General features: G+C 45.1%; 1 protein-coding gene and 1 long non-coding RNA gene across 7 annotated transcripts in view; both read right to left on the bottom strand.

Annotated features, from left to right (window-relative positions):
• Positions 1–16,286, bottom strand: part of DAPK1 (death associated protein kinase 1) — a 210,773-nt gene extending 194,487 nt beyond the window's left edge. Inside the window, exons 1-2 of one of the 6 annotated variants that reach the window (XM_067744791.1) lie at positions 15,999–16,286; positions 14,979–15,148 (exon numbers count right to left, since the gene is read on the bottom strand). In XM_067744791.1, the coding sequence (XP_067600892.1) occupies positions 14,979–15,040 (62 nt within the window). In that variant the 5' untranslated portion in view covers positions 15,041–15,148; positions 15,999–16,286. The other 5 variants (XM_067744797.1, XM_067744795.1, XM_067744793.1 and 2 more) reach the window with 5 other exon arrangements.
• Positions 764–7,091, bottom strand: LOC137228005 (uncharacterized). Its single transcript, XR_010945105.1, has 3 exons — positions 6,749–7,091; positions 4,134–4,229; positions 764–1,286 (listed from the first exon to the last, which is right to left on the bottom strand). It is a non-coding gene; the product is annotated as an uncharacterized lncRNA (long non-coding RNA).
• Positions 16,287–27,357: the final 11,071 nt, after the last annotated feature.

The following is a 27,357-nucleotide window of genomic DNA, read 5'->3' as shown; positions in this document are numbered from 1 at the left end:
AAAAAGTACCAATAGATTTGGGGGAAATCATCAGGATTTCTGCAATGGAAATTATACAATGGAAAGGATATAGCCGTTTTGTCCATATCCTACTCTCCAGCTAGCAGTTGAAACTGGGACCCACTCTGGACCTTTACAGGGCTGTCGCTACCCAGGGCTATTCCAAGGATGAAAACATACTATGCATCTTAAGGAACTTTTTAGTGATTACTTATCCACCTTTAAAACTCATAGGAACTATGGTACAGTCCTTCATTTCAGAATATTGTAATATGACCAATTAAGACAACAGGCATTTCTGGAATACTTTCTCTGTGCAAGATGCTGGGAACAAAAGAACTATGACACCTTAAGGGGCTTACAATCTAGGGAAGATAAACACAGATACACACACACACACACACACACACACAGGCAGGGACGGCCAGCAATGCAACATGGAGAGTCTAAATGCTGGATGACTGTGCCAAAGAGGAAATATCCAGGAGTTTGCAAGAGGAGGGAACATTTTGAAAGGCGATGGTCAGGAGTGACTTCCTGGGAAAAATGGAATATAAATCCAGTATTCAGAGTAGGGAGGAGGACCCTGCACACTGAGAGTACAGATTCTGATCACCTGCACCAACAGAGGGGAGCAGTTCCATGGCAAACCCAGTGCTATTTCACAGCTGTCACTAGTGGACACCCCTCTCCTGGTTACTCTCCATCTCCTCCATCTGTCCACCCACCCTCCCCACCCCACCCCCAATCTGTTCTTCACCGTTCTCTGCCCAGCTGGAGGCTGCCCCATATCCTGCTCCCTGGGGGGCGGGGGGGGGGGTAAGAGGAGGCACTGGCAGAAAGGAGGAGGGAGAGGTCAGGGTGTGTCTTCCCCGAAGTGGCATATGTGCTGAAGGCCCTCCTCAGTGGCCCCAGCTCAGCCCTAGGCACAGTATCAGCTTCCCAGACTGTGTGTACTTGGCCGTCCTTCACCTTGACCATCAGGAGTGGACTCATTTCTTTTTTTTTTAATTTTATTTATTTATTTTTGGCTGTGTTGGGTCTTCGTTGCTGCACGTGCGGGCTTTCTCTGGTTGCAGCGAGCGGGGGCTACTCTTCGTTGCAGTGCGCATGTTCTCAATGCGGTGGCTTCTCTTGGTGCGGAGCACGGGCTCTAGGTGTGCGGGCTTCAGTAGTTGTGGCACGCGGGCTCAGTAGTTGTGGCACATGGGCTTAGTTGCTCTGCGGCACGTGGGATCTTCCCAGACCAGGGCTCGAACCCGTGTTCCCTGCATTGGCAGGTGCCACTGTGTCACCAGGGAAGAGGAGTGGACACATTTGTTGCCAGCACCCTGCTTGACCCATTTCCCTTCCCCACCGTGCCCTCCAAATCAGCCCCTGTCCTTTCACACCCTCCACCACTGACAAGCTTCCCCAGGTGACTTCTGTATAAGTGCCCCTCCCCCAGGGAGCTGGGAGAGGGCACTCTTCACACCTCCTGCCACATCCTGAGACCTGACTTTTCACCTTTAAAAGCCCCCTGCTGGAAGAGGGGATATTGGAGGCAATAACTAAGCTATATGGGTTCCCCACAGTCACACAGCATGCTATGCCATCCAGCCTGCTGGAGAGGCAAGATCTGGGGCCTAAGAGAATGAAAAGCGAATAAAAAGCAAGGAGTTATCTAGCTTTGACTAAAAAATAGAAATCAGCATTAAAAAAACACACACACAAAGCTATTCAGCAGGTTAAAAACAGAGTCGTGGAGATCGCAGCAGAAGGCCCCCCTTAGGAGACAGGAGGGTGGACTGAAGTCTGGCAGTGATGGGGACCCAGCCGAGCCATGACTCAGAGAAGCCTGCTCAGCAGGATGGGGCAAGGCAGAAACTCCGATGTTGGTCATGGGTGGCTACTACACTGGACAAGCGACATCCGGAAGTCTCTCCAGGTCTTACTCATTGTCAGTGCCACCCCACGCCTCTGGGAAACAGCAGACACACCCACTCCAGGGACAGTACATAAAAGCCAGACTAAGACAACACCTGCCTCAGACCTCTGGCTCACACCATCTGCATCCTGCTCTCTTCCTTCCTAAGCTCTGGACACCCAAGGTCAATACCTTCCTTCAGGGGCACTTTCTTTGCTCACTGGGTGCAGGATCTTCCTTGCCTACTACCCGCTCCAACCCCTAGGTCCATTTGTTAACACTTCCCTGTCCTGATACTGTAGCCCAGTGGTTCTCAATGGGCTGGGGCAGATGTTACTAGCATCCAGAGGGCAGAAGCCAGGGATGCTGTTAAACATCCCACAACCACAAAGAATCATCTCTACCAAAATGTCACTAGTACCAAGGTTGAGAACTTTCAGTTTAAAGGAAGGAAACATCGGGCTTCGCTGGTGGTGCAGTGGTTAAGAATCCTCCTGCCAATGCAGGGGACACAGGCTTGAGCCCTGGCCTGGGAAGATCCCATATGCCGCGGAGCAACTAAGCCCATGAGCCACAACTACTGAGCCTGTGTTCTAGAGCCCACGAGCCACAGCTACTGAGCCCGTGTGACACAACTACTGAAGCCTGCGCACCTAGAGTCCGTGCTCTGCAACAAGAGAAGCCACTGCAATGAGAACCCCACGCACTCCAACAAAGAGTAGCCCCCGCTCGATGCAACCAGAGAAAGCCTGCACATAGCAACAAAGACCCAACCCAGTAAAAAATAAATAAATAAATAAATTAAATTAATTTTTTTTAAAAAAAGGAAGGAGACATATATTGAACACATTGTATGAGCCAGGCACTGTGCTGGATGTTTTAAAGTTCTTTAAACTTCTCGCTTCCATGACAGGGCAGAGAAACAGGTCACAGAGTAAACCCTACCACCCATCACCCAATCTCCAGTCGTGACTTAGCAATTTTGGGTGTCCAATGGTTGCCTCCACCATCTTAAACACATTATCCAAGGCCAATGTCTTTCCGAACCTCAGTTTTCTCACCTGTAAAATGTGGATTAAATACCTCCCTCCAGCCCCTGGTCTAAAATGGGTTCCCAGTAAATCTTAGTGCCCTTGTCTCCTCCTTCATGTCTGAGTTCCAATTTCTTCCAGGGAATAAATGGGCAGACACGTGCGCACACACATATCCGCTCAGGCACCCACCTGCTTATGTTTTTCTGTCCCCACAAGAATCTGAATGAATGAGTGAATAAATGAATGAACCCTCCAAGTCAGAATGGCCTCTTCTCGCCTGAACTCCAGAAACAGTTTTTCATACTGAATTCCTCTCACTCCTTATTTAGGTTTTCTATTATCATTGGTTGTATAAAGTCTGTCTGCCCTACTTGGTTAGGAACTTGCTGAGATAAACGGTGCTGCCTGACACCCCAGCCAGTGCCCTATCATTCAGAAGTCCAATCAACCCTGGACGAATGAATATGTGATGGATGGATATCACAGTTCACACGACACTTCTGTTTAACGGTCTATTTATGTTGCCTGTTTATAGTTAGCATTGTCAACTCCCTGATATTTCTCTTGAATTTACCTTATAAACCCAATTTCTGGGCATTTTCCTTTGCAAATTTGTGAGCATCTAATGTCACTTTTATAAACTACAGATATCTCTGCTCAATGGCCCAAAGAATAAGGAAGCATCCTTTAAAGGGGCCTCTGGTGCGACCGCCATGCTCCTTGAACACATGGGCCCCCAGTCCAGGGAACAAGGATGCACTCAAATGCCTAAGTGGGCATTCACTCCCAGCAGCTGGCAGAACCTCGCCATTAAGTAAATCCTAACAATTCAGCCTTTCAGCCACCAACCTAATAGGCTTTTCTTGGCACAGGCAATTCTGGCTTGGCCAAACACTTATTTTCACATCTGAAATCAGTACGTGTCAGAACTGAACGGAGGCTCAGACCTGCCGTATGTCTTGCCTTCTGCAGCAAGTTCATCTCAGAATGGAACTCACACACTCATTCAGATCCCTTCTTCCATAAAGATCTGTAAGAAAAATCAATGATTTGTTCATCTGATCAAATTCCTAGTCTCTTATTGGGCTGCTTAAGACAGTTTTTTCATTTAAAAAGCAGCTAGAAAAATGAAATTGACTTTTCGGGAAGTTACAGTACACCCTGTTAAAACATAAATTTGTGTGCTGACATACCTCAGGCTCTTAATGACGCCAGGATGACCGTCCCTCTGAGCATTTCCGAGCAGCTCTCTCCCGGCTGTTGTTCAGCTTTTAGTTGTCCTGGCTTCCCTGAAAGCATGTTTTCCCATCTTAATAGACCCTCCTTGACATGAGCTCCTCCCTCCCTCTTCCAGGGGCGTCTGGGTGCACTTTGGCAATGGCATCCCTGTAAGCCCCATCTCCAGCAGCCCGCTTTCAAATGCACGGCTAAATTCCTGGCTAACTTGTTTCTCAGGAGCTCTGCAAATCATTGACCACGCTACTGGGCGGACCCACCAGGGAGCCCAGCACATAAACCGAGTCCTGGGCCCGAGCCAGCCAGAACAGGCAGCTAGAAGGGCAGATCACATGAACGACGTCAAACTTGGTAGAATGAGCCCACCCCGCAGGCTGAGCCAAAGATGGGGAGAGAGACAGAGGAGAAAAGAAGAGAAGGAGGAAGGATGGAATTGAGGAGAAGAGGGCCGTCACCCCCACCCTGCCCCTGGGAGACCAGGTCAGAACCTGGGTGGGGAAATGAGGAACTAACAGAAAAAGGCAGGACCCCGGTGACAAGGATCCAGAAGCATATGTTCAGTCTCTCCTGCGCTATCTGTCTTATTAAACAGCGGCCCCTTCTCCAGCACTTAGAGTGTGCCTGCTACTGGGCCAAGTGCCTTACACGCATTACGTGTGTCTTCACAACAACCTTACGAGGGAGGTATGCTTATTATCCCGATTTCACAGATGAGAAAACTGAGTCTCACAGAAGTCAAGTGACTTTCCCAAGGCAACAGCTAGTGCACTGTGGAGTCAGGGATTTGGGTCAAAAGCTCTGAACCACATTCTAATTTCTGGACACGTACCTTCATAAGGCAAATAAACAAAGCCTCCTGTGGGCTTAGCTGAATCCCACCCCATGTAAGAGACACAAAAAGCCATGTTTTCTACTCTCAGAAAACTCACAATTCAGAGAGAGCCAAGAATCACGTGTACAAGCCAAGTGTAAAATAATACCAAGTGCCCAGTTATTTACCGCACATTGTTAAGGGATATAGGAAATAAAAGAGAGAATCTGCACGACTAGCTGTGGACGTGCTCCACAGAAGCCTGCAGGCCGAAACAGGCCAGCTCACTTTGCATTCGCTTTTTAGTTCTCCAGGTTAAAACTTGTCTCTAATACAGATAATTTTTTTAATTAAAAAAATTTTTTTTGCCACCCACCCAGCCTGGGCCGGAGGGGAGGAGGCTCGGGGTCGGCGAGGACACCGGCCTCGGCGCCGCCGCGTTGCTCCTCCAGCAGGCCTGGGCGCGTGGGTCGGTCAGGACCCCGGCCCCGCGGGTGGAGGGCGAAGGGCGAAGGGCGGAGGGCAGGCTGCGCCAGGGGCCGAGGCCCTGCAGCCTCCCCGCCGCCTCCCCGAGCGGGCGCCCGGCTGCGCCGCAGCGTTTGCACAGCAGAGCGGTCCCTCAGGTCGCTGTGGGCCCCTCCTCCGTCGGCGGCTTGGTTCAGAACACTTTTTTGGATGGGGTCAAAGGGCACATTGGGGCGCGAGGTCAGGCGAGGGTGCGGGGAAGGGGCGCCAGAGACTCGGGAATGTTGGGAGCCCAGACCCGCCGGGACGCGGGGTCCTGCTCCGCCGTTGCTCTGCCTGACCTTGCCCTGTGGGTGCAAAAGTTTTTTTTTTAATGTTTTTAATTATCTGCATGAAAGAGAATGTTGCCTCTGAAGAGCAGGCCTACAAAGGACGGTCCATATTAATTGGTAACATTAATAAAACCGGATACACTCATTCAGTGCCCGAAGCATGTTTAGCAAAACCGAGGGACTTCATGCTTCTACACCACCTCGACTTACCTTGCCTGTCCACTGCCGTATTTGCCAAGCTTTCCTATCTCTGTGTGCCATGGGAGGGGTGGGGAGGAAAGCAAGACCGATAAAGCTTCACCCTGGAAAATATTCCACTTGTTCTAATTCACTTCCTCTCCCAAACAATTGAATCAGCTTCCTGAAGCTCCTGAGGGGGGATATCGGCCAGGTGCTCAAACCTTATCCATTCTAAACGGGGAACTGTAAATATCTTCCCTCCATTCCAAAGCTAGTTTGAATTACATGGCAAAGAAATTCCTAGAACAAGGTCTCAAGCAGTCATTTTATAAGTTCTCCACCAAATGGGATGACAGGTGAGGATTCTCCTCCACTCCGATTGTTCAATGTGGAAATAGAGACATTAGGGAGAAAACAAGAGCAGAGGTGCCTTACATCAGCCAGGCCTTGTCCCGAGCACACGGGTGCCACTGCAATTATGGTCTGCAGAGAAGTGTAAGCCGGCCACGAAAGGGGAAGGAAATAAACCTGTGATTATCCAAAGACAGGGGAGCTCCTGAGGATTTTGGTAGAAGTTTCTGGCATTACAAACAGCAGTTCACACGCTGATTCTAGATACTCTGATGGGCAAGGACAACATTTAGAAAGACAACTTTCTATATTCACATTCCAAGTGTACATCAGAAACCCCTTGGCAGGATCTGGCTTCAATTACACTGATTTATGTACCAGTAAAATAGTATTTTTAAGATAACAAATAACTTCTTAGCTTTTTTTGGCTTACCAAATTTCTCAGGACAGCTCTTCCGGGTGTCAGGTGCAATTCAGCATTTCCAGCTCAGCAGTTAGCTGTGAAAAGTCTATTCTCTACAGTATTCGTATACCTACAGTGCCCATAGCTTTGTTTTTGTAAAGGGAAGCAGCTTGCAATTCTCAGTCTATTAAATATTACACTCAAAAGGTTGCAGTCTTTCATCACTCTCCCAGAGACACATATTTCTGCCACTTACCCATAAACCACAGATGGAAAAAAAAGAAATAAATTGCGCTCTACCCAGAGGAGGCAAAACGATTTAGAAGAACTTCTCAAAGGAGGGAGGAAACATTAAAACAGAATCAGCACTAACTACTGACCTCTTCTCCCCCAAGCCACTCCATCTATGTGCCAACGTATCCCTCTGTCACTATCTTGTCCTATCACCTGAGTCGTACCTACTCTCCTGCATATACAGCCTGGTCGTAGACGGTGGTATGAGTTGCTAGGCGGACATAGAGACAGGCAGTTCAGAGGGAAATCTGACCCTCTTCATGATGGGACCAAAAAAAAGGTACTGATTACCTCTCCTACACTTCTTTTGCAACTGGAAAATTCCACACTGGGGGGCCAGGGACAAGGGCATGGAGGACCAAAGTAAGGTCTCGAAAATCCTGACAATTCTTACAAGTTAAAAAGGGAAGGGTTGCATGGTTTCAAAAGTAGAAAACAATGAACTACAGAAAAAACTAACAATGGAAAAAAAAATGGAAATTCACTCATTCCTTATACGTGAAAACATACTATATCAACTGTACTGGAGATATCTGAAAATCAGCCCCATTCATCACATTATATCTAAGAAAGAGTAATCAGACAGTTTTGACCGAAAATAGAATGTGTCCCACAAGAGTCCACACACAGAGCTAAATTTCCCAGCTGAAAGCCATCCGGCTTATGAATATAAGCACCATCAATATAAACCTTTCAAACACCAGAGATCGGCAGTTCACAGCATTCATTTGCTCAAACATTACATTCCTCATCCAAAGTTGAATGCTTGATAAAGGGAAAAATCAACAACTTTCTCCCCACCTCCTTCCCCTCCTGACATCTCTGAATGTATCAATACATTATAGTACTGAATAAAATTTCTCCAGTTGACAATTGGAATGCCGACAGGTAGGACATAGGGGAAAGCCCCGTGGTCACGCCTCAGAGGTTAGCAACATTATACTTAAATGACGGCAGTGTGGTCTGTAAGCCACACGAGCTCTCAACGTCACCTCCAAAAGACAGAAGCGATAAACAAGAGTCACTAAGGATCACACCTGTCAGTTATCACCAGAGATTAGTTACCAGCACATGACTGGTTTTGTTTTGTTCTGGACTGGGATTGAAAATAAGACCAACTATTTCAGGTTTCAGACTCCTTCCCTGTAAAAATCCTTTTAGTACATTAAACCTAGAATGGGCATATGACACTTTCTGTTTTACCTAAGGAAGATGTACTAGTTAGACAAAGTTTTGTGTTTGTTTTTTTTTTTTTTTTTGCGGTACGCGGGCCTCTCACCGCTGTGGCCCCTCCCACCGCGGAGCACAGGCTCCAGACGCGCAGGCTCAGCGGCCATGGCTCAGGGGCTCAGCCGCCCCGCGGCATGTGGGATCCTCCCGGACCGGGGCACGAACCCGCGTCCCCTGCATCGGCAGGCAGACTCTCAACCACTGCGCCACCAGGGAAGCCCGACAGAGTTATTTTTAAACCCATTTGTGTTAGATGATGTAGAAAAACCAAAGGTCAGTCATTTTTTCCTCTACTCTCTCCTAACTGTACATTTACAGGAATTAATTTAGAATGTAAACAAAGTGATAGACTGGATATATTATAAATAATTATACTGCCACATAATCTCTCTCAAGTCCGAGGGTTGATGCATTCTGTTGTGATCACTTACCACAGCAAACCAAAGCAAAACAATTAAGTATCACCTTCCACATAAAGCCTCAAACAATCACACCCCAGCCTTAAACCAGACAGACTAGGGCCACTTAATGAAATGAGAAACTGTCTTTTAGTGGGGTGGCCTACTGGGCAGAGCCACGACTCTTATACATTCCATGACTCAAAGGTTAAATAACGATGAAAGTGTTCTGTGAACTTTCTAAAAAGCTAAATTATGCACTTTGGCACTTGGGTAAGACTACGGCACGTACTAGCACCATTCATAACTGTGGGGCACGAGCCATTTGGAAAAGGCAAGAAGGTCACGTGTGTTGTCAAGTGCCCACGAGAGTTCTGAACTCAAGCGTCAGCCTCTTCATGGGGTGAAAATGGAAACCCACCATGAAGCGGTTACTAGTTACTCCTGACCATCCCCTCCAAGCACGTATTAAGATGGATAGGCACGAGATGCCTGCCCAAATCACTTCTGTTCGATATCAACATTATCTGGCTTCTAAAAAAATGAGAATTGCCAAATCCTAAGTAGTGTGAAGAATATAATGAAAACAGTCCTGCTCGGGAGTCTAGGTCCATCTCTTGCTACCTGGTAGCCAGCTACCTTGAGAAAGCCACTTGACCTAAGGACTGATGGGATGAAACAAGAAGGAAGGACTCACTGACTGCTCAGCTTCTTCTAGGTCTAAGTGCCCAAGGGTCCCGGGCTACCCTTCACCAACAAAAGCCCCTCCCCTCTACCAGCAGGTGGCATTCTTTGTCTCCTGATCAGAAATATGTTTCCATTAAAATCATGCTTTATTTCATGCATATAAAATGCCTGATTAGGTTAGGTTAGGTACACATTGCAACTGTAGAATTGGGGGTGAAAGTTCATAATTCATTCCCCTACAGGGTGTCCCAGAGGTCAGACCACCTAATCTTGACCTTGTCGCTCCCCCGTCATTCCCCCACCACACCACCTCTGAAGGTATCCACACACCCCCACCCCAATGCCTGAAGGAAATGGTCTCTACCTTTCTGGGGTTACAACTTTGCTGGGAGACCACAGGATACGTCTGATAATGTCACCTCTTCTGATACAACCCTGTATTGCAATTACTGAGATTCACCTGACCACGCATCTCTGTAAGCTTACTGTGTTTTTCACAGCTTTGCAGGGGCCTGCCAACGCTATGGGGCCTTTAGGTTCCTAAGCAGCTGGGTGAGACACAAGCCTAGGGTAAAAGGGCACAGGAGGACCAAAAAGGCCGCTTCAACGTTCCCTGGCTTCCCCATCAATTAGCGCCTCCATAGCCTACGTTCCTGATGGTATGTCCCGCCAGGTCCCAGTGAACCTAATTTCTACATCCCCAGGTGGTCCGGAGGCGCATTCCCAGTGCTGGCAAGCAAGCATTCAACCCAACTGCCCCTCACTACTGTCACCGTGCCCTCCCTTCGTATGCTAGAATGCACAAAATTTTAAAATCCCTGATTGTTACCTCTAATACATATATTTGAACTTTATCTCTCTTAAACCTTTGCAGCCTTTCCCATCAGAGGAAACAGCTGAGGGCACACAGAAGCAGAAATGAGAAGAGAAAACTCACATTCAGGGAGGTCCTACAGGATGATCTCACTAGTCAACCTTGTGAGCCTGCGAGTCCCGCTTCCAAGGAGAAAACACGCTGGGAAGTCTCTCCCTCTCCCATCCCCACGGGATTGCCAGTCTTAGGACTGATTCCTGCAGTTCACAGTAAACCAACAGAAAGATGTACTCAGACTGTCAGGGTTTATTACAATTCCTCACGTCAATTAAAATGCCTCTGGATTTTATGCCAAAATGAGAGTGTTTTAACTTTAAATTATTAGCTTCCAGCAACCATCCAAACAAATGTAGAATACTTAATGCTCCACTTTGTTTTGTTTAAAACTGATCTTGTGCTTGGATATGCTGGCTGCTGTGCACCTTAGCCACAGAACGCAAAAGGAAAAACAGCTTTTATTTTGCTGAGCTGCAGCCTTCAATATCCTAAGTTCACCCCCACCAGAGTCATCACTCATTGAGGGCCATTTACAGGTAACCATATATAGGTGCATGTGTGTGTGTACTCATGGTGCCTTACAAATATTAATCCATTTATTCAATCCGTCAGCATTTATTGAGCACCTACGTCATGCACCTCATTAGGCATAAGAGATGAAAAATGACAAGCAAGTCCAAGGTCACAACCCTGTGACAAGCTGTGGCGAAAGTAGATAATCCAACAAGTAATGAGTGTGCGTTGTGGTAAATGCTGTAACGGGGAAAAGAGGTTATTAAGATTAATATCTGGGCTTCCCTGGTGGCGCAGTGGTTGAGAGTGCGCCTGCCGATGCAGGGGACACGGGTTCGTGCCCCGGTCCGGGAAGATCCCACATGCTGCGGAGCGGCTGGGCCCGTGAGCCATGGCCGCTGAGCCTGTGCGTCCGGAGCCTGCGCTCCACAACGGGAGAGGCCACAACAGGGAGAGGCCCGCGTACCGCAAAAAAAAAATAAATAAATAATATCTGAGGCAGCGACTATGTGTGAGATGTTTACAGCCACTGCCTCTAATTCGTATAGCATCCTGCAAAGGTAGGTGTCTCCCCACTTCCCAAAGGAGGGGGCCGGGCTGTCCCACGCTACATACCCCCTCTCCATCGGCCTCAGCACCCGCATCAGCATTTGCATCTCAAATCCCCATTCTGGTCTCAGTATTGTACCTGCCGGCCTGCATTTGCCGATTCAGGCATCGATGAAACTTTTGCCCAGAATGATACAGCACATTGCACACCCACAGGGGAGAAAAGAGCCCACAGCGCACCCTGAAGGAACTTTTAAGCCGGCTACATGGAGTCATACAAGAATATTAACAACACAAAGCAAGGATGGAGCATGGACGGGGCAGTCTGGGGTCATGACCAGTGGAGTGCTTCAGAGAGCAAGTCATTTGGCTTCTGAAAGGGAGAGATCATTGTGGAGAGATTTATTCAGGAGGTGGGACCCAGGTCTTCAGATCACATAAGGTCAGACAGTGTAAGAGAAAGAAGGCCAGTTCTCAGGAAGGCGGTGTTCACAGAGGTGCCAAGAAGGCTCGCAGGTTAGGCTGAACCACAGCCAGGGATGTAACTGGAGCGCGATGGTGGGACAAGCTGGCCTTCAGCTGCCCCGAGTGCCAACTGATAAGAGATGCTAAGGCACCTGGGGCATTAAAATGACCCAGTGTAACAGCACATGGAGAAATCCGCATTTAAAAGAACCCCTCCCAGAAACCACTACATGTGACAGAAGCAGTTCTTCGTTCTACCTCCTGGGATAGAGGGTGAAACCCAAAGGGCCTCCTGAAGTCAACACAGGTCACCAAACAATATTCTAACCATGACAGTCCTTTTCACTGCAGGGACTTGTTTCTACTTGAAGGGTGTGCAAGTTCAAGGCCAGAGCTGCATTATTCAGAATCAGAGTGGAGAGGCCAAGGGCTGTCAGCAATGGGTCTCCCCCATGACCCTTTTCCCACAGGACCTCCCTTCCCCAAATTGGTAAACAGAAAAAAGAATATCAAGTTGCAAACCAAGTTATTAGCATGCCTGGAATACTCACATGTCTCAACCAGTCCTGCTGATGATATCTATATTTGTTTAACTCTTGACGGCTGATAAAATTCTTTTACTTGGTATTCACAACAGCCATGAAATAAGCACTAGGTCTCTCGTTTTATAGATGAAGATCCTGAGGGTCAGAGATGGTAAGTGACCTATTCAAGGTTATGCAGCTAGCAAGTTCTAGGGCCAATTTTGGACCAGAATATCTGTCCAGTGGTCTGTCTGCTCTATCACTACTACAAATAATCATAATACTTTATAAAGTTCTTTAGAGTTGACAGCTTTTACAGTACACCTGGGCAGTACACACACTAATATACATAGACACACACACACACACACACACACACACTCTCACCCTTGTACACACACACTTTCTGTTTTCCTATAAGTAAAGTAACAATAGTAATAATCAAAATACTATATCCTACTTGTTTAAAAACCCATCCTCCCTCCTCTATGGACTTTGTCTTAGACCATTTATAAAGTAAGTGAGTAGTTATTGTGTAGATTACTGCTAAAGATATGTGGATGAAGTTTTAAATCATAGATGTTGGTTTGTTTATAACTCACTGCTTAGAACAAGCTTGCTTTTGTGTTAAACATCTGCCCATTTTCATTTGCCACTACTAAGCTCCTGCCTCTACTCCCAATCTTCTCTCAGTGACACAAGAAGCAGCATCTTTCCTATATGTCCATCTTATGCCAGGATCTGTTTTCAGGAAGTGGCTATTTCCTGGCAGACATAAAATTCACAGGACTCGAAAAACACATTGAAATAAAAAAATCAACCATTTACTGCATTTTTAAACAAAAGAAAAAGACCTATCAGACAGATCGGCATGGATACTTTATTTTTAAAAATTCCCAACTCCCAGTTTGTCAAAGCACTTCTTTCAAATTCACAGGTCACACAAATTAAATTATTCAATAAACAATTTGTCAATTAGTCTTGCACAGTGGGGAGAAAATTATACACAGAAATGTAGAATGAGCCAAAATCAAAGCAAAATCTAGTGACAAATGAGCAAACTGCTCTCCAGCGCAGAGGCAGAGAGCCTGTCATCCCACCCACGAAATAAAGATCACAAACTCCCCCGCCAGCCACAGGGAGGCCTCATTATTTTTCCTTCTCATAACACATAATTCTACCAAAAGATCTTAATGAAAATAAGGTCAACATACTTAATCTATAAAGCAATCATCTCACCTACTTTTAATCATCTTTCTTTATAAGGGAATTCATATAATCAGGCCACCCTACACAAATAGAATTTAAACATACTTTTTTGCCTTTTTCCCCTGCTCCCAAAGGAAAACACCACGTACCACTCATCTTGCTAAAAACCACAGGAATAAAGTCACTTAATTCTAGTTAATTCTAGTTAAACCAAGTATTTCAACAACATACCCTTAAACCTTAACATTAAACATATCCATGAAATATTTTTGAGAGCTTTCCTTCTTACTTATTCACTCAGTAAATCTCCAATATGTAGTAAGCTCCCCCAAGCACAAGTTCCCAGTGATGTTCTGAAGCCATACTAAATGTATACAGAAATATTTTGATACAGTATCTTTTTAAAAATTGCTTTTGTTCTGAACTACTACTTGAACTTGAAAAAATTTTAGTTAAACTCAACTTTCACAATTCTCACAAGGTCATCTAGGGTGTGGGTAGTTTTGAATTTCCTTTTCATGGGGAAACAGGAAGCACTGAATCAGGACATCAGGTGTATACGGAAAAATACATATTTTGATACACATGTAAGTAAATACATACTTTTTTGTTGGTTTAAAGATCCTTTTGTCTACTTGACTCACGATACAAATACACTGCAGTCAAATTTCTTATGTTGAATTTAAATTTAGGTGTGAAAACTGGGTTTTCTGCTCAAGTTAGACCAGAGCATAACACACCCTGTCAAATCCCCAGTCAAGGGGAAACCCATCCAGCCCTTAGAGGCCCCCAAAGAAATCATTCTTTGTTCACCTGGCACTGAAAGGCTTCACATTCAGAATCACAGCTCCTGCAGCAATGGAAGTATGCTCTGAACCCAGATAGCCATATTAGACTCTCAACTAGGGACGTGTTAAAAATTTAACATCGTGAATGAAACCAAAGCAACCACTGACACCAACTGGGTAATTAAACTCCTGGTTCAAGGAAGTTTCAAAATCCAAACCCAACATCAACATCTGGCAAGTCTCCATGTGTGACCTACGGATACTTGTGCATGTTATTCTGAAAATTCCAAAAGAGGGAAAGTATTAAGCCTTTAAAAGCCTATGAATTAGTTTGTACTCTCTGTACACATAAGGGCTAACTCACAGTTAACTGGAGCTAACTCCAGTTTCAACTATATCTCAGCTTTTGCCTCACTGTCTCAGAAGGGCAAAAGCTGACAAGCGTTACTGCAGACAACTAAATCTATTCTTGTCCAGGGGTCTTGATCAATACACTCTGCATCATAATCTAACACTGAAATAGCTTCTCCACCGCCAGCTCCTTGTTTTAGGTAGTTTATTTCCGGTCCCTAGTCCTTGCTGGGTTAGTTAACTCTTTTCTCTATAATTTGCACATCTCCTGGAAGGACGAGGGAGACGCCTGAATTCAAACTGCATTTGTTTACCGCCCACTGCCCGCAGTACTGTGCATTCCCACAACCCAGAAACGTGCGCTTCCGGCACCCCCAGTACCTGCCAAGTTCCTCGCCGGTGTCGTAGTAATCATCCACGTTTTCCTGCCTGAACACGGTCATGATAAACTGTCACGCCTCACGGAAGCCCAGCGCACTTCAGCTCCGCTTCCCAAACCATCACCACCGCTCCTGCGCCTCCGTGGGCCCCTCATGCATCAGTCAACAGTCCTTTTAAAAAAAAAAAAGGCAATAACAACAATAAAATGACAACCCAAAAACGAAGTACCCCTCCCGAGGGCTAAGACTCGCTCGCTGAAGACCACCTCTCCGGAGTTGCCGCACCCCGCCGGGTAGAGAGCAGCACTCTTTGTTAAACCCGGGCCAGGGACGCCCCCAGCCCCGCATCGCCGGCGCACGCGTGGGGCCGGGCACAACCGCACCCCAAGGTCCGCGTCCCCGAAAGCAGGGCGCTCGGCACGGATCAGAACCCGCTCCGGAAGTGGCTGGCCTCCCCGCCTCCCCTTTCTCTGCACACACGCCCACCCAGCTCCCCACCTCCAGGGGCGCAGCGGAAGAATGAAGCCCTCGCCGGGGCCGAACGCGCCTAGCTGGAAGCATCCCTCTCCTGCCTGGAGCGGCGGTGCAGCCCCCGCGCCACCTCTCGGCTCCCGCACCTCCCCGGCCGCCTCAGCCACCTTCTCTCCTCCCACGAGCCAAACAGTCCCCAGAGGCACATTCCTGGCGACTCCAGCTCCGTTACCCGGCCGACCCGGCGTGCGGCCGCCCGGGGGAGCAAGGGAGGGAAGGGAGCGGCCGAGGGAGGCGCGGCCGCCCGCTCCCGGTCTCCGCGTCCCGACACAAAGCGCCCGGCCCGCGCCACCTGTTCCCACCCGGCCCGCGGGGCTGGGGTCATCTCCTGGCTGCCATTCCCCTTTTCCCCTCAGTCAAGTGTACCCCGCCTCGGCCTTCCCGGTTGCCCTGGGCGCTGCCCGGGCCAACCCCGCCGCGCCGCGGCCGTGAAAGCAAAAGCAGGCGGCGGGGCCCGGGAGGAGACGGGGAGCCGCGAGCGGCCACTCACCCGGGCGCCCGGGAGCTGCCCGGGTCTCTCCGGGGCGCTGTCGTTGGTCGACGGTAGGCGCCAGCGCCGGGGACAAGCGGGGCGGCCGCGGGAGCGCAGGGAGGCAGCGAGTGGGGGCGCGGACCCCGCGCGTCCGTCCGGCGTCGGCTCGGCCGGGCTCTCCCGCTCCTGCTCCGGAGCAGCCCCTCGGCTCCTCGCCGCCTTCCGGGCGGAGGGCGGCCGGCAGGCGGCCAATGGGGACCCCGCGGGCGGGCTGGCGACACGGCCCACCCACCTCCGAGCTGCCCGGCCGGGCCGGCGCTGCGGGTGCTGCGCGGCGCTGGCTGCTCCTCCCCGCTCGGCGCTCTGGGCTCGCTGGCGCGCTCTACCGCGCACACCCCCGCACACACCCACTCACCCCACACCCGCGCCAGGAGCTCAGCCAGCGCGGCCGCGCGCAACATGGGCGCCCCACCTGTGACACGCTGCTACGCTGCCCCCTTCGGCGGGGCTCCAGAGAAATGAGATTCCTTCATCCTGCAGAGGTGTCCTGAGCGCCCCGCGTGGTCCAGGCACGGTGCTCGGCACCGGAGAATCACAGAGACCATAATAGGTTTAAAAAAAAATCCCTGCCCTCTTGAAACTTACATTCTGGTGGAGAAGCTAGACAATCAATATGTAAACGAATAAATGAGATCATTTTAGAAGGGATTGGTTCCATGGAGACAATACTGCAGGGTAACGGGATAGAGAATGACAGGGCGGGCGGGAATGGACAGCATTAGAAGGGATTTCTGTTCAGGATAGGTGTTTTGAGCTGAGATCTGAACTGTAAGAAGGTATGAAACCAGAGAAGAAAGATTTGAGGTCTCAGAGGCCCAATGCAGCAACAGAAACGAAGGGTTGATGTGTGCAGTCCAGTGCAGTATTGTCCATTGATGAGTTGAAATGTGGTTAGTCCGGAATGAGGTGTGCAAGAAGTGTCAAATACACATGGGATTCCAAGACTTGGTATGGAAATAAGGATGAAAAAATCCCTTGAATGTTTTTTATATTAATATGAAATGCATGTTCAAATGATAGTATTTTGTACATATTGGGTTAAATGAAATATATTATTAAAATTAATTTCGCTTTTTACTTTTTAAAATGCAGATACTAGAAAATATGGTACCTATGTGGCTTACAGTTATATTCCTGTGGACTGTGCTGGTCTACACTGGAGACCCTTATCCATTCTCTTTACTTCTTACCCCAGGCCCCCACCAAGCCCTGGGGTTCAGGGGGAACAAAAAGGATGTTTCCCCATAGGGACTGCTGGGGATCCCTAAACAGAGAAAAGCTCCTATAGGGAAATTTGCCTTACTGCTGAGAGTGACAAAAACCGGTATGTGAACGCTCTGAGATTTCAGATCCATGTCATCGTTCAAATTTCCAGATTTTCTAAAATGAGATGGTTTAAACTCTCTTTAGTTCAATAGAAATTCTTGGGAGATTAAAAAAAAAAAAGAATGCCCCTCAGATTTTACGTCAGACCCTCCTCTTAAAGAACATTTTGTTCAATGGCCCACAGGAAGGGCACACATTCATGATCATGGAATCAAGGGAAGATTCCAAATTGGGTGGCGGCATCAACCTTAGTGATGGGTTTGAGAATTAATACAAAAGGATCTTGAGAGGTGAGATATACAGTCAAAAATAACAAAAAAACGTGGTTCATCTAGGGGAAATGCAAATGAATACATCTGTTGGCGGAAGATTAAAAACACAGATACTTGGAAAGTGCTTATGGATGACTGCTTTAAGGGTAATATTTTCCTGCAAAATACATGTTTAAGTGTGCTTTCCAAGGCAATGAGAAGAACTGCCTCTGTTTGGGGACTAGTATGTCTTCCCTATTCGACATGCTGATCACAGGAGATTTTCTGGAGTAGTGAAAAAGAGCAGGGGCTTGGCAGTCACACATTTGGATCTAATAGTGGTGGAACCATTTAACCCTAGCCGTGAATGACCCTGGCTGTGTCCCTTACCTGTTAGCTTCATGTCTGTACTCATTCAGGAAAACGTTTTAGAGAAGGAAATGTGCCCCCAAATTCAATGAAGAAGCAGAGTCTAATTCTCCTCCCTGTGAATATGAGTTGTCTGTAGTGGCTTGATTCTAAGAAAATGTAGTAGAAGTGACACAGTGTGATATCCTTCTGAGGCTGGGTCATAACGTGTTAGAGCTTCTGCCTAACGTTCTCTTTCTCTCTCTCGCTTTTTTTTTCTCTTGCTTGCTCTCTTGCTCTTGTTCTCTCCACTCACTCGGGAAGCCTTCAGCTGCCATGGTTACCCTGGGGCTGCCATGTGGAGAGACCATGTGGAGAGACCACAGAAAGAGAGAAGCCCAAGGAAGCCAGCTGTTCCACCCTACCCCCACCCACAGCTATTTGTGTCTCCACAGCCCCAATTCTGCTGGCAGAGTAAATGATTGCTGCTGTTCTAAGTCATTATTTTGGGGTGGTTTATTACGAGGCAATAGATAACATGTAAGAAAACTTAATTCTTAACATGTACCAAATGCCAGGCAGACTAAATTATCCTCTTGCTTTATCTTCAAACAACTCTGTAAATTGTTTTCTCCACTTTATCTTTCTTAGTCTCAGTTTCACCACCTGCAAAATGAGGATAATAATAGAGTGTATTCCTCAGAGTTGCTGGGAGATTCTAAACGATAATGCATGAAACAGGGCTTTTTACATTATAAAATACATCAGAATGTTGGTGTTATATTTTCTATCATAGTCCAAGCAAGAAGAGCTCTGAGAGACTTTTCTCCTATGGAAGACAATACTATAATCCTGATATTATGAGATTCAAGCTGGAAAGGACTTCCATGAAAAGAAATTGAATATGATATGGACTATGGCTTATGATAATAATGGTGATAACATTTAAAACAGACTCCAGTATAGAATTTAGGACATTATTTTATAACTGCACTAGTCAGGGTAAAATAACTGCTGCTATAAAACTCCACAGATCTCAGAGGTTTGACACATTTAAGGCTTATTTCTTGCTCTCAGCACAGAGGTTTGCAGAGATTAGAGAAAGGGCTCCACTCCACCTAGTCATTCAGGGACCCAGGCTTCTGCCCTCTAATGGATCCATGACTCCTCAGTGCATTGAGTTTCTCAGTTGATCCTTTTCATCTATTGGCTGACGAGAGATGAGAGAATCCAGAGAGGACTGGAGTTTTTTAGTGGGTCAGGTTTGAAGTCTAAGGCTTAACCATTTCTTGGGCAAGATGTTCTAAGATTAATCAGAGTGGAACACACTAGCTCAGTTCACCTTTGGATTACTTTTTAATAACATGCCTTTGGCTTTTATCAAGGGCTAATATTTTTAAATGACCCCATGAAGAATGTTTCTGCACCTGTGCTTTCCATGTTGAAGATATTGCCCATTATGCAGTTGAGTGCCTCTTAGGTAGACAGTCACATGATTGACTCTAATTCCTCTCAGCACCGAGTGCTAAGAGAACTCATTACTCCTGACCAAATGATGTTTCTTTTTTGTCAGACAATGAAAATTGTAGAGCTCACTCTGTTCTCCATTTTCCAGAGTGAGAAAGCAAGTGGCAAGATCAGAAAATGTAATCCTCCAAGTTATGGCCAATTTGCCATATTCGCTGAATAAGCTTTTATTGTCTAATACATATTAGATACTAAGGATGCAAAGATAAATAAAACATTCTCGGTCCTCGAGTAACTCAGTCTAGTGATGGAGACTAAAGAACAAAGAGACAATTCTATTAAAGTGTGGTTGTGCTAGATATAATCCATTTATTTCTCTAGATGTATTTTCTATCCTTCTCCACCCCTACAGGTCTGCAGGCTGAGCTGTAAGATTATTTTAACTCATTTCCTTATGTTCTGGCTGCAGGTTGGTTTGGCCAGCGGGGAACGTGGCATGGCGTCAAGGAGAAGGGAGAAGAATGAGGCCAGGGTAATTATTGTCATGCTTTTCTCACTGCAGGTTTGCCTTGGTCACTATCAAACAAAGGCTCCTCACCAGATAAACTCTTCTACGTGACTTTCTCTGTCCAGGTGTTGGTAACCACTCTCTCCCCTAGTCTCTTCAGACCTAGGGTTGGTGGCAGCTCCATGTTACTAACCTGGGGTTCCTGCCCCGTCCCTTATGGCTCCCCTGCACCTCTCCCACACCTCCTTGAATCATCCTAATTTGAGTGTGCCATCTCCTTCCTCTGCAGCCCTGACAGACTGCTGTGGAAACACGAAGGGAGGGCACTTAATTCAGATAAAGGCCAGGGATGGAGGATGATGATAGGGGTGAGCCTGGGGTTCCAGGGGAGTTTTCTGGAGGAGTTGACAGTCCCACTAAAACATGCAAAAGAAGACTAAGAGTTAACAGAATAAAATGGTGGATGATGGGGTGGTGGACTGTGGGGTTGTAGAGGTGGGAGAGAAGGACATCTAGAGAGAGGAAAACAGTGAGGATGGAGTCGTGGATGTGAGAGATAATGGCTCGTTCAGGAATCTGTAAGTAATCCGAATTCAGTCAGTGAAATGTCAAGGGGTAAGAGTAGAGAGGGGAAGCGTCTTTTGCACTGTGTCCAGGACTTGGAGGAGAGCGGAGAGGTAAACCAAGGGAGATCTTTGCAGTCCTGTCCATTGTGCTCGGCACTTAGGTCTTGGTTCTGAAGACTCTTTGATACCCAGTGTGATTAGTGCTAATCTGGCACATCCTTGGAGATGGTGGGTAGAGAAAAACAATGAGAAACTTTAATGAGGTAGAAATCACAGGACTTGGTACTAGAGGAAAAGGACAGAGTCAGGGCAGTATCCAAATTTTTGATTGAGTGATTAGGTAGATATTGCTGCTATGTGGGCTGAAATACAGACGGACAAGCTGTTTGGGGAAAGAGAAGATGAGGTCAGTCCGGGAGATATGAAGTCTGAGGTGCCCATGGGGCATCTAGATAATGTGCAGGTGGAGTTGGGTACCTATGGGATGGTCGAGGGTAATTTTGGTGTACACCAGAGGAGCTTCAAGCATGAGAGTAGATGAGGCCATTTAGGAACAGGATGAAGGACTAAAAAGGAGAGTGCTAGGGGCAGAACTCTTGAGAACAGAAGCATATTAACTCAAGCAAATACAGAGGGGCAGGTATGCCTCGCCAGTAGCTATAGATTGCCAATTAGTCTGCTGAGTAGCTATGGGTTTTACTTGTGTTTCTTGGAGTCAGAATGGGTACCACCAATGAGTGGTGAATTAAGACCTCATGAATATTGAGTGCCTTATGTGTATCCTGTATGTATAGTGCATCATAAATATCTGCTGTCTTCTTGGTCTAATAGGTTACTAACTTCCTCTCCATGCTTAACAAATCTCGTGAGTTTCATCCATCTCATTTATTTTCTTGTTTTCTGTAACAGAATTGAATATTCACAAACAAAATATCAAATGCATATTACACAACTCCTTCTGAGCTGTGAGCTGTTTGAAGCACCTCTCCGACGCCTTCTCCTGCCATTGTACCAGACTCACAGCCTTTTTGTAGCTCATGGGTTTAAAGATTAGGGCTTGACATTACCTGCCTGGTCCTCTGCACTGGAGTATGGGACCCAGAGTTTAAGACCCCATGGCATGGATTTTGCCTACTTGTCTACACCTACTTTCCCTCCGACTCAGTTTCTTTCCAATTTTTATTTATTGTATCCTGTGGTATCGAATGCATCGCTAACCCTCATTAAATCCTTTGTAAAAAAAAACCCAAGAGGTATGTGAATAAACACATACAAATCACTGACCAGTGTCTGAAAGGCCACAGGAGATTATAAACATCTGGGGATACAGATGCTTTGGTCCTTAGCCTGATTTCTTTTATTCCTGGCCCAATTTCTTTTAGGTTCAGACACTACCTGAAGCAAAAGATTGGTAACACTGAGCAGCACTCATAAAACTCATGGCCCAGAATGTCAGCCAGGTTCCTAACTAGAGGTACACAGAGCTGTCTCTAAGCACTGTACATGTCGCTTATTTTACTATTAAATGCAAATGTAGCATTCATATAACACGTACGCTTCTCTCTCCACAGAGCTCCTGCTATTGGATTTTTAGTGCAGATAGCTACCAGATTCTACAACATTTCCCTATTTGCATAAAATCGATATAATTGGGATTATATCCATTTGGATATAATGGGGAAGGGGAAGAGTGGAACATTCAACAGAGTTTCCGTTTTGTCAAAACAAACTTAAAGCAAGACTGAAAGAAAAGTCGTCCAGAAGGAAGTCAACATTATTCATCCATTAGAACTGGATGTACAAATCATAATTACAGATAAAATCTAAACCTACAGCCACATTGATTTAGTGAAGGTAGTTCTATTTATTTTCTACTGCTTCTAACTTTTTTTTCTCTTTTGGTAACTAATGAACCTCTTTAAAACCATCAGACAATATCATTGATTTCTATTTATTTTCCTTTCAGAAAAAAATTATGGTAAAAGTGTTTTGGGTCAGTATCAAAATTTGTCTTTTTGGGGGACACAGAGATATTAAATATTACAGGAAATTCAATATTAATGAAAGCCTCCAGGTTTCTTGGCATGATTTCATGAAATACAAGTCCCATTACTCAAGCCAGTGAAGTGATTTACAGCCTTATTCATAGCAGTTTGTTAGGGTTTATAGAAACATTTCTTTTTAAAAAAGACAAACATCATAAATTTTTCCAGAGGGTTTTGTCAGTCTGAAGATTTGCAAATAAAGCAATAATCTTTGACCCTTTCAGTGCTGTATTCTCATAAATTTGCACACCTATAGAAAATTGATGTTTTTCGTTTAGACTTAATAAGTCCAAATATATTCTTTTCAAAAAACTGTATAAGAATAATGGGCTTGGGCTTCCCTGGTGGTGCAGTGGTTGAGAGTCCGCCTGCCGATGCAGGGGACACGGGTTCGTGCCCCGGTCCAGGAGGATCCCACATGCTGCGGAGCGGCTGGACCCCTGAGCCATGGCCGCTGAGCCTGCGCGTCCGGAGCCTGTGCTCCACAACGGGAGAGACCACAAGAGTGAGAGGCCCACGTACTGCAAAAAAAAAAAAAAAAAAAAAAAAAGAAGAATGGGCTTAATTTAATTTGTTGTTTAAGTATTTCTACCATTTTCTTTTAATTTTAAGAAATGTCGGATGATGAAAATTTCTGAGGAAATACCACTTAAGAACACTACACTGGGTTTATAACCTCCTGGGAATTCAGAAGTACTTCTAGTAATTTAATGTTCACTCATTGATTTAATTATTTATTGAATGGTAAGGATAATGATGAATAAGACAAACCCAGGGAATAATGACTAAGAAGTAGCCACGTTTTATATTTCTGTAGAATCCTCTTAAAGAAAGGATCTACTTGGTTTTTCTGAAATTTCCTGCTTAAGTTTCCTAGAAGAAATCCCCCCAGTGGAGCTCTCCAGCCACAATCAATGAGAGTAGTTACTAATCAAGGTTATGCAATAAAAAAGACACAATAGTTGAAAATGCATTTCCCACCTCTTCTGCAGACCTCCACACCACTCCCATCTCTCCAGTCTACCTCACTATCTTCATGTTTAAAAAACATAGATTCCCAACCCGCCATCCTATCCTAACTTTTTGCAAAGGTAATTAATTTTTCAAATATTAACTAGATTCTTTCATACATTAAAGAAAAATTTACATTTTGGGGGAATTCCGTGGCAGTCCATTTGTTAGAATTCGTCACTTCCACTGCAGGGAACATGGGTTCAATCGCTGGTTGGGGAACTAAGATCCTGCGTGCTGCAGAGCGTGACCAAAAAAAAATATTACACTTTAATTGACTTAAGTATGTCTTAAATACATCTTTTTAAAAATGGGTTTTGTCCATTTGATTTGCAAAATCAAATGTTTTGCAAATATTTGATTAGGTATTTGATTTATATAAGCTTTTAAAATACTTGTAGGCCCCTTGAGAGTTAGAGGTCCATGTTTTATATCTTTTAGAATATCTCAAAAAGCTAGTACTAAAAAAGCATGGTACTAGGCACACAGTGAAATTTTTTCCTGGACTAATTGCCTTTTGGTGTAATTAATTACCTACAATCATGTTCTGATATACAAACAATTTTTGCTTTTAACCAAAATGCATTCCAGGAAACTAGAGCATCATGAAGCCCATGGTGTAAACGTATAGCGCTTTTTCATGGAAAGAATGCAATAATTGGAGGTTGTACTACTGACTAAGGAAAAACTATGGCAGTAAACAAAAATATGTCATAAAAGCCAAGGCTCAGCGACAATAACTCCGTGAAAATTCAAAAGAGTAAAATTATGCTCCAAGCCTAATAAAATGGGCATAAATGCACTGCAGGTATCACCACAGCACTGCACTGTTATAGATACACGTGCGTATACATATGTATATCACATAAAATGCAACTTTGTAGTATCATAAATTCTAGTTAAAGTAGTATGCCGAATAATATATACATTAATTAAACAGTTCATCAACAATAATTGTGCTTATCTTCTTAGAGTTTGGAAGGACATTGGGGGATAATTGGCATGGGCCAAATTTCCAATATCTGTCCAAGAAGGTTTGAGCTGATTCCCCTTTCTCTCTTAGAAAAGTTCCTTAAAGCAACAAGAAGCTTTGAAATTCATCAGTGCTGCTTCAAAGGATGGTATGAGGTTATGAACATGTGTTACTTGCTGACATCAATGGCTGCTACACAGAGAAGTATTTTTTTAAGAATCTCAAGTGTGACCAAAAATCTCTCCCATTCACTGTTTGCTGCTTCCTCAATTTATTTACAAATTCTGTTTATTGTGAAATATAAGGAAAACTCCCAGAAAAGAATACACAACAGCATTTTCCAGTTCATTGGAAAACTTTGAACTTATAATAGTAGTTTTATGTATTGTAATAGAGTTATCAAGAAAGGTGTATAACATAATCTGACCAGCCTGAGCTGTTCCCTTGTTCTCTAACAGAAGCCGTGCAGTGAAAGCTAAAGGGCATTTTGAACTTGGCTGTATGGTGAACAAGAAACCCTAAAACCCTCTAGCTGTGAGGTATTCGAAACACTAATAACATCATTTAAATGCACATCTGTACCTGAAAGAAAGTAAGAAAGATACAACCACAAGAATAAATTAAGGTACAAGTGGATCCTGACAGCACTGGGGATGGGTGTCAGGCTCAGGAATATAAGGGGTTGGGATTTTTAATACTCAAGTGGGACAGGAGTTGAGACTTTGGGCAGTTTTAGATAAACTCTTTAAGAGATTGAACCTTCAGTAAGAGTTGGACTGGATAAAAACTCACCCATTAATATGGGTTGATGACAAATACTGATCTGCCACAAGGTGTTTGAGAATTTGTAACATCAGGTCTCCTCCTCACATGGAATTGAGTTTAAAATTGACACTTTATGTTGGTCCAGAATCACCTACGTCAGGAAAGTAGTCCTGAGCTGGTAAACTCCTCTGGAGAGACCTGCCTTCATCTCACCCCAGGAAGGGTACCCAAACTCCACTGAAGATGAGCTCATAATTGAAAACTGTAGAACCCTCAAGGAACCAGTACAACAGAACTAGGAACCACTAGACTTCATCGATGTCGGGAATAACTTCTCTCCCCAGAATTTTAGTTAATGGGACAATTGGATAGAGGTTGTAAAATAAGAATGTTTAAAATGATTAAAGCCATTGAAGAAGGAATCAAACTTAAAAATGATAAAAGGACACAAATGGAAACGGGTCGTTAGGTTACTGTCAGGCAGTATGGAATGCAAGAACTTCCATGTGAAAAGAGGAAAAGTGGGAGCTGAGGGTCTTATACATGTTTGACTAAATCAGATCATTTTCCAAATACTGCATTCAGCCATGATTTTTTGAAATGTCTGCTTTTTCAAGGTAAGGATTGGGTGGAAGTACACCAGTTCTTAAGGAGAAATAATAGATTTGTGTGGTTAAAAAGTAGACCAGAGGGAATTCCCTGGCCGTCCAGTAGTTAGGACTCCACGCTTTCACTGCCTAGCTCGAGGGTTCAGTCCCTGGTCTGGGAACTAAGATTCCACAAGCCACGCAGTGCAGCAAAAAAAAAAAAAAAAAAAAAAAAAAAAAAAAAAAGACCAGAAATCCTTATGGAATTGGTTAGTGATTGCAAATTCTTCTTGTGATCATCTTTATGTATTTGAACAATTTTGACACTTTTAAAACCATAAGGCATTTTTCTTTCATCCCTTTAAAGATTATTTATATTTGGCCACATTTAAGTAGGTTACATTTTAGGCTCCTAATTTTTTCCTCTCAATATTAGTTGTGACATTGTTCTAAACTGTTCACCTGTCTTTCTGAGGGTTTCAGGATACAGACAAGGAAGCTTCTGTAAGGTAGCACTTTGCAGAAGAAGCGCAAGACTGGCGTTGAGGAGACCTGGGTTCCGCCACTCACTGTGCCATGAACACCACCATGGGGCCTTGTGCAAGTCACATAATAGCTCTCAATGCCAATTTCTCTCTCTCTTTTTTAAATGAAGCTTTGTACCAGACAGGAAATGTAAGTAGGTAATGTAGCAAACAAAATATGTGTGTGGACCAGATTCCACTGATGTGTAATGCACGCCTGACTGGGTTACTTTTTTTAATAGACTTTATTTTTTAGAGCAGATTAATTGAGGGGAAAGTTTAGGGGAAGGTACAGAGATTTCCCATAGAGTTCCTGCCCCTCACATGCACAATTTCCCCTATTATCAACATCATCAACATCCTGCACCAAAGTGGTACCTTTGTCACGTTGATGAACCTGTATTGATACATCATCATCACCCAAAGCCCATAGCTTACATTAGCGTTCACTCTTGGTGTTGTACATTCTGTGGGTTTGGACAAATTGATAATGACATGTATCTACCATTATAGTGTCATACAGACTAGTTTCACTGCCCTAAAAATCCTTTGTGCTTTGAATATTCATCCTTCCCTCCCCCACCCCTAATCCCTGGCAACCACCGATCATTTTACTGTCTTCATAGTTTTTGTCTTTTCCAGAGTGTCACATATGTGGAATCATACAGTATGTACCCTTTTCAGATTGGCTTCTTTCACTTAAGAATGTGTTTTTAACTTTCCTCCACGTCTCGTCATGGCCGGATAGCTCACTTCTTTTTAGCACTGAGTAAGTTCATTGTCTGCATGTGACACAGTTTGTTTATTCATCACCTACTGAGGACATCTTGGTTTCTTCCAAGTTTTGGCAATTATGAATAAAGTTGCTAGAAACGTCCATAGGCAGTTGCTTGTGTAGACGTTAAGTTTACAATTTGGGGAGGTAAATACTAAAGAACGTGGTTGC

The sequence above is a fragment of the Pseudorca crassidens genome, chromosome 7 (assembly GCF_039906515.1).
Source record: "Pseudorca crassidens isolate mPseCra1 chromosome 7, mPseCra1.hap1, whole genome shotgun sequence".
In the NCBI taxonomy this organism is placed as follows: domain Eukaryota; kingdom Metazoa; phylum Chordata; class Mammalia; order Artiodactyla; family Delphinidae; genus Pseudorca; species Pseudorca crassidens.
The sequence above is the reverse complement of the archived record's forward strand: the minus strand, read 5'-3'. Positions and strand labels throughout refer to the sequence as shown.